Source organism: Octopus bimaculoides, chromosome 11 (genome assembly GCF_001194135.2).
Source record: "Octopus bimaculoides isolate UCB-OBI-ISO-001 chromosome 11, ASM119413v2, whole genome shotgun sequence".
Taxonomy (NCBI): Eukaryota; Metazoa; Mollusca; class Cephalopoda; order Octopoda; family Octopodidae; genus Octopus; species Octopus bimaculoides.
The window spans coordinates 78,282,588-78,289,416 of NC_068991.1; the positions used below are offsets into that span (position 1 = coordinate 78,282,588).

General features: G+C 37.8%; 1 protein-coding gene across 3 annotated transcripts in view; it reads right to left on the reverse strand.

Annotated features, from left to right (window-relative positions):
• Window positions 1-483: 483 nt before the first annotated feature.
• The window catches only part of LOC106868579 (protein angel homolog 2), a 12,990-nt gene continuing 6,644 nt past the window's right edge, over window positions 484-6,829 (reverse strand). For all 3 annotated transcript variants that reach the window (XM_014913906.2, XM_014913905.2, XM_014913904.1), the window contains exons 2-5: window positions 5,691-6,442; window positions 3,383-3,612; window positions 2,900-2,969; window positions 484-2,070 (exon numbers count right to left, since the gene is read on the reverse strand). In XM_014913906.2, the coding sequence (XP_014769392.1) occupies window positions 1,037-2,070; window positions 2,900-2,969; window positions 3,383-3,612; window positions 5,691-6,435 (2,079 nt within the window). In that variant the 5' untranslated portion in view covers window positions 6,436-6,442 and the 3' untranslated portion in view covers window positions 484-1,036. The remainder of the gene's footprint in view (window positions 2,071-2,899; window positions 2,970-3,382; window positions 3,613-5,690; window positions 6,443-6,829) is intronic.

The window sequence follows — 6,829 nt, forward strand, 5'->3', positions numbered from 1 at the left end:
CATATTTTCATTGTGGTTGGAACTTTTCAAAGTCTTATAAATTAACCATTTCTTACCTTATAGCTTTAATCTAATTCAAATATTACCTGATCTTTTTTCTGCCCAATTAATCAAAATACTTCCTCCAGAATATCCAAAATGTCCACAAAGTCTTCACTTACAGAAGTGTTAAGATGAGCAGAGCCCAGAGGAAATCTCTGACACCAAACTGTAAAAATCCCCACTGTGCCAATGTAACTGTGTTTGTGCTAATATTACGCCAGCAAAGCAGGTTTCTTCCCTCAAAACTTTTTGCATGAGATCGCATTCACCTGGTAATTTGCAGACCCCTAAAGCTATGGAAGACACTTGCCCAGATGCTGCAGGGTAGAAATAAGGAGCAGATTGTAACACAGAGAAGGGTCAATATGGTTGACCCTTGAACCCTTGAAGGCAAAAACTGGAAACAAAAAAACAGATAAATAATATGGCTGCTAATTGATGTGACGTACAGACAGACAAAAGAACATTTTATTCTAAAAGTTTTTTTTTCTTTTTTATTTAGTCAGCTTCCATGGAAAGCAAACAATAATTTGTTCCGTAGATGAATATAGAAAATAAACTTCCCACCAAACTGTTTGCATTTTCTATATTAACTGTTTTTTCTTAATTTGGTTAAGAACACTATACAGATGGAGTGGAAGGGAACCTGGAGAACAGCTGTGCAGTTGGAGTTCTTTGGGTTGGCAGAATGGGAGGAAGATAGAGCAGCAGCAGCAGATAAACCCAAATAATTCATTCAATGTTTTTTTTTAAAGTCAATATATATTTGTGTGTGCATGTGTGAGTTTGTGAAGATTGTAAAAACTAAAACTGCAAAACAAAAGAGAAATGGAAGGAAAAAAAGAAAGATTAAAAGAATAAAGAAGAATGTTTCAGGGTTAAGAAGAATGTATTGTTAGTTAAAGCCTGGCAAATTCGTGTGTGTGTGTGTGTGTGTGTGTGCAGATGCTTTTGTATGTATACCATGTCTGGAGCTCAAACATGGAACAATAAATTAGACCAAAAGGAAGGATGCTAATAGTGAAAAATGATCAGAGCCCAGCTGCTTATTGGGGAGTTTGTCAAATTCCTGTACCTCCTGTGTAGAGGGTAACTGATAGCAACAAATCAGCTTCAGTTTGCCCTCCGCAGTTTGCCCTCTGCATTGCGATTTGTGCAGCAATTTGCTGTCGACTGTGTAAAAAATGTAGTCCACTGTTGAGCAACTTTTTTCGTGATATGTTGACACTTCATTGCGAAAACGTCCCCTCACCTGCGTCACATGCTTATAGACTGACATCAAGTTAAAAGAATGTTTGATTACACCCTTTTGGAATGGCCGAATCAGTTCTTTAAAAGTCCTATTACATGACTGCGAAGAGGAATCACTATTGTCTACTTTGTCAACAGTGTCGTCGTTTGGTGTTGAGCAAACAGTTTCCTCCTTTGGAGATCCGTCTGAGTTTTCAGTCTGTTTGTCAGGACATTCTACATTTCGTTTTTGAAAGACATGAATGTATTGACAACAGTCGTTGATATTTAAATGACTTGGGAAGAAATCTTTCGATAAATAATTATTCCTGCCATACATTTCGTCCGTCTGACCAGACATTCCTCGAATCAATAAGTCTTCATAACGCAAATAACTGGACATTATAAAGTTATAAATTTGACTAAAAGGCTCCGTATTGAAATCCCCACACAAAATGAAAGGATGGTAAATGCTTTTCTCATCACTTATTTTACACTTAAAAGCAATTTTTTCAAGTTCTGTTAATAAAACAATAAGTTGAGCAAGTTTAACATCTCCTCGACGAGGATTAAATAATAAATGTGTATTGGCCACATAGAAACAGCTGTTTTTCTTTTGAAATGCAAGGTTCCTTGGCTTTAGGCCAACAATTAAGCCAACATTGCCACGGTCTAGAACACCACCTTTCATGTAGTCAACTTGATCAGAAGAGATCTGAACAAATAAGATGATTTTGTAGAATGTTGCACAGCCATCACTTTGATAATTTGATTTTGGGCAGAATACTCCTTCATAACCTGCCAAGAAAAAGGAAAATTTAGTGTAAAGCATTAGAGAAAATATTTAAGAATTTAATATTAAGTAGAAGAACTGTAACCATGAAGCCACTGTTAATGGCTGTCTTTTTTTTACCAAAAAAAATGTCAAAAAGGAGATATTGGTATGTTTACATCCCCGTAACTTAGTGGTTCAGCAAAAGATAGAATAAGTACTAGGCTTACAAAAAAGAAGTCCTGGGATCGATTTGTTTGACTAAAGGTGGTGCTCCAGCATGGCCACAGTTAAATGACTAAAACAAGTAAAAAACTAAAAAAAATTGACAGAGATTATGGTCATTACATACTTATGAAAAATATATCATTTAGATATGTCGTAGTCATGGCCGATGCCAGTGCTGCCTGACTGGCACCTGTGCCCGTGGCACATAAAAATCAACATTCGAGTGTCAGGCCTCATGGAAGCAGTGTTAGGTGACCAAAACCTTAGGTGATATACGGTGCTTGTGTAGATCTGTCAAGCCAACTGAGACCATAGTCATGGTCAATAACACCCATGCTGGTGGCACATGAAAAGCACCCACTACACTCTCAGAGTGGTTGGTGTTAGGAAGGGCATCCAGCTATAGAAGCCATGCCAAATCAGATTAGAAGCTGGCTTACCAGTTTTTAGTCAAACCGTCCAACCCATGTAAAACGGACATTAAATAATGATGATGATGATGATGATGATGAGAATATATCACACAAATATACAGAATGCATCACATAGATCCACTCTCACACACACGCATGTATCCTATTGGTAACTCTTAAAAGCATTGTAGCTAGTTTATAAAATATATCCTACCTCGCTTTTCAAACTCTGGCTTGAAAAATGTTTCATAATGGTCCTGTTGGACTTCTTGAAGGCACATAATCTGGAAAGGTAATTAAACAACTCTAATAAATTAACACAATCCAAACAGCAGAGTTCTTTTCAGAAATCAGGTACGAAGAATGCAGTACACACACACACACACATGCACCATACAAACATCATATATATCCACAAAATTTATTTTTTAAAATCCCTACTCAACCGGTACTTAATTTATCGACCCCGAAAGGATGAAAGGCAAAGTCGACCTCGGTGGAATTTGAACTCAGAACGTAAAGACAGACGAAATACTGCTTAGCATTTCGCCCGGCATGCTAACGCTTCTGCCAGCTCACTTCCTGGGCTTAAATGAAATACTGCAGAATACATGAGTCCAATGTTTCTGGCTAACTCTTTGTCACTAAAGCAAATTCTAAGAACTACAAAGACTTGACAGAAAAAAATAAAACTTACGTCTGGGCTAAGTGTGTCGATTTCTCTCAATAAACACCATCTTCGATATTCCCAAGACAGGATTTTAGATTTGCAGTATGTATACAGATATCTATGATATTCTAAGAGATCTTGGGCAAGTATATTGTAGGACATAATGCTAAACTCAAATCCACATTGTTGTCTTGGTTCTTGGTGATACTTGACGCCAAAATTTGTCCAGTTCCAATGACGAGAGAATTTTCTTTGTCCTGAAAGAAAACCAAATGCAGATATTCCATGGGTTAATAAGAAACAATCATCAAATACTGAAGATCAATATGGCGTTTTAAATGCTTTCTTTTATAAGGTGTGTGTGTGTGTGTGTGCGTGCGTGTGTGTGTGTGTTGCACATGCATGTATATGTCTCTGTGTGATCATCATCATCATTTAATGTCCATTTTCATGCTGGCATGGGTTGGACAGTTTGACAGGAGCTGACTAGCTGAAGGGCTGTTAAGGCACCCTGTCTGTTTGGACATGGTTTCTACAGCTGGACACTTCTCCTAGTACCAACCGTTTTTACAGAGTATACTGAGTTCTTTTATGTAGCACCAGTACAGGTGCCTTTTATGTGGCACCAGCACCTATGAGCCTGCAAGATTAGGGATGCTCAGTTGGAGAGGATTGCCCTGGGACAAGCCTGTATGTAAGGGCAACCACACTTTTACTTAGCTGCATGTATCTTTATAAGCACAGCAAACTGTTAGAAGTCTTGGTCATTTCTCATCATCTCTGTGAGGTCCAATGTCTGAAGAACCTTTCTCACCACTTTGTCCCCATGTCTTCCTGGGTCTACTCCTTCCACACATTCCCTCCACACTAAGAGATCAGCACTTCTTGGTGCAGCATCCTCATCCCTATGCTTCATATGACCTTCTCTCTTGCACACTACATCTGACACCACGTATTCCCAGTTTTTCTCTCAAATCACTTACACTCTGTCACATATGCACACTGACTTTACCCATCCATCGGAGCATACTGGCTTCATTTCTTTCAAGTCCTCAACACATCCTCAGTAGTCACAGTCCATGTCTCAGACATGTAGCATAGCTGTTTGTACACAGGCATCATACAATATACCTTTCACTATTAACAGAGGTAGTAGCTCTCTGAACTTTGTCCAGTCCATTCTTATTCTAACAGCCATGCTTTCGAAGCAACCCCCCCCCCCACTACTAACTTAGTCACCAAAGTAACGGAAGCTGTCTACTACTTCTAAGGATCCTTCCTGGCATTTGAGGGAGTCAATTTTTTTGTACATTCCTGATGTTTAATGTATCAGTACATCTGCTACTTGTAAAGACTGCTTTCTCTGTTAGTCTGGCTCGAATAGAAGTGAGTGTAATACAAGCATTGTTAATATATACAACACATAATCAAATATATACAATGCAACAAAATAAATCAAACAAAATTCAACAAATGGAATATTTTACTCATAAACAATATTTTTTTGTAAAAGTCCAATTTTATTTCCACACATATGAATGTTAATAGTGGGCACCCATACACATACCCCTCACATGTGTGTGTAGAGACAGACAGACAGAGAGACAGAGTTATTTTTCATCAACTACACACCATGAATCTTCAGGTTTAAAACCTTCACAAAGCCTGTTGGACCTTTGGGGAAATACATTTTACTTTACTTTAGTTTTGCCAAAGAGATGCCCTCTCTCTGGTGCTGATGCCATACAAAAACGTATCCAGTGCACTTTGTAAGGTGGTTGGCGTTAGGAAAGGCATGATGGCAAGCCAAAAACGAAACACATGAGTGAGATGCTGTGCTCCAACCCATCTAAGCAAGTAGTATTTCAAAGCATGCACTGATTCCAACCATGGCAACCACTCCAATCCACTCCAGCATGGAGAAAGGGTGTAAAATAATGCTGATAAGGTTTATCTTATATATTTAGACATTCCAAAATTAAATTCAACATCGGCACCTTGAGATCATTTACATTTAAGTAGAAACTGTCTTTGATGTACAAAACATTTTAGAGAAATCTGTACCACTAAATTTAGCCTGTTGGTCTCAATTAATCTGAAACTGCCCCTAGGTCTACAATACAAACTTCCTGGCTTGCAAAGTGATCTAAATGAAAACCTTCCATCAAAATTTCATGTTAGTTTGTTCTAAACATTAGCTTTATAATGATAAAGTTATTTTGCAAAATTTTTCATCATCATCATTATTTTCAAAATTAATTGTAACAAACAGAGTGTATTTCATCAGAAATACAGTTACAAAAGGGTTGACATTAGCAAAATAAAATCCACTCACGTTCTGTATAAGCTGTCCTCGGCGGATGAAACATTTTAAAGAAATCAGAACAGGTCTCTGATGAATTGATAAAGTTGTTTGGTTGTCTCAGTTTCCATGGTCGTCCAGAATGTAAATGACCAGGAAGAGATTCTGTGCTACAATGAGCTTGGGTGGGACTGCCATGCCTGCGGCGCAAGGCAGAACTACTTCTGTGTCTCATGGTAAATGGGCCTGGATCAAGGGAGGAAAGTTCATAAAAGTCCTCAGTGCTACGAGTCTTAAAACAGTTGCTATCTAAGCCCTGTAACAAATGGTATTTATAGCTGGAACACTTTGGGGGTAAAACGGCATGAGACTGTTGCTTTCCTTTGCAACCAAATCGATATTCAACAATTGGGAATCTAAAATCATCTGCTTTCATATTGGAACCATCTGGTTCCTTATTGGAACTGTCTGCTTCCATATTGGAACCATCTGTTTCCATGTTGGAACTGTCTGCTTCCATATTGGAACCAACTGGTTCCTTATTGGAATCATCTTCCTCATCAGACAATGCAGTGAGATCAATGTAAATTGGTTCCTTATTGGCAGCGATTGGTATGGTATCAACAACTATGCATTCACTGTCTTTAATTTCAAAAATGTCATTACAACGAACACCAGAAGAATTATAATGGTTGGATGAAGAAGCTTTCGGTGAATTAGATTCCACTACAACAATTTCATCGTTAATGCCATCAGATTGGTTGTTAGATGTAGACATGTCTTTACTGGAATGGAAGAAGAATGGAGAAAGATCATGTTAGCATTGGTCTCTTAACTCAACATGGAGATACAAAAAAACAAACAAAAAGAAGACTGATTGATCAAAACTGTACAAAAATTATAGAATATTGAATTCTTTGAATATAACAAAATAAAATCTAATCACAGAGAAATTTCACAGCATTTAAATTATGTTTTCCCTCTCTTTTAGGTCCAGGAATGATTGTACAATTAAGAAAACTGCTTTCCTGCCATGTGGTTTTGCATTCTGCCCTACAGCATGGCATCTCAGGTGATCATCTTCCATGTAGTGCTAAGACAACCAAAGCCTTGTCAGTGGATTTGATAGATGGAAACTGAAAGAAGCCTGTCATATGCATATATATATATAT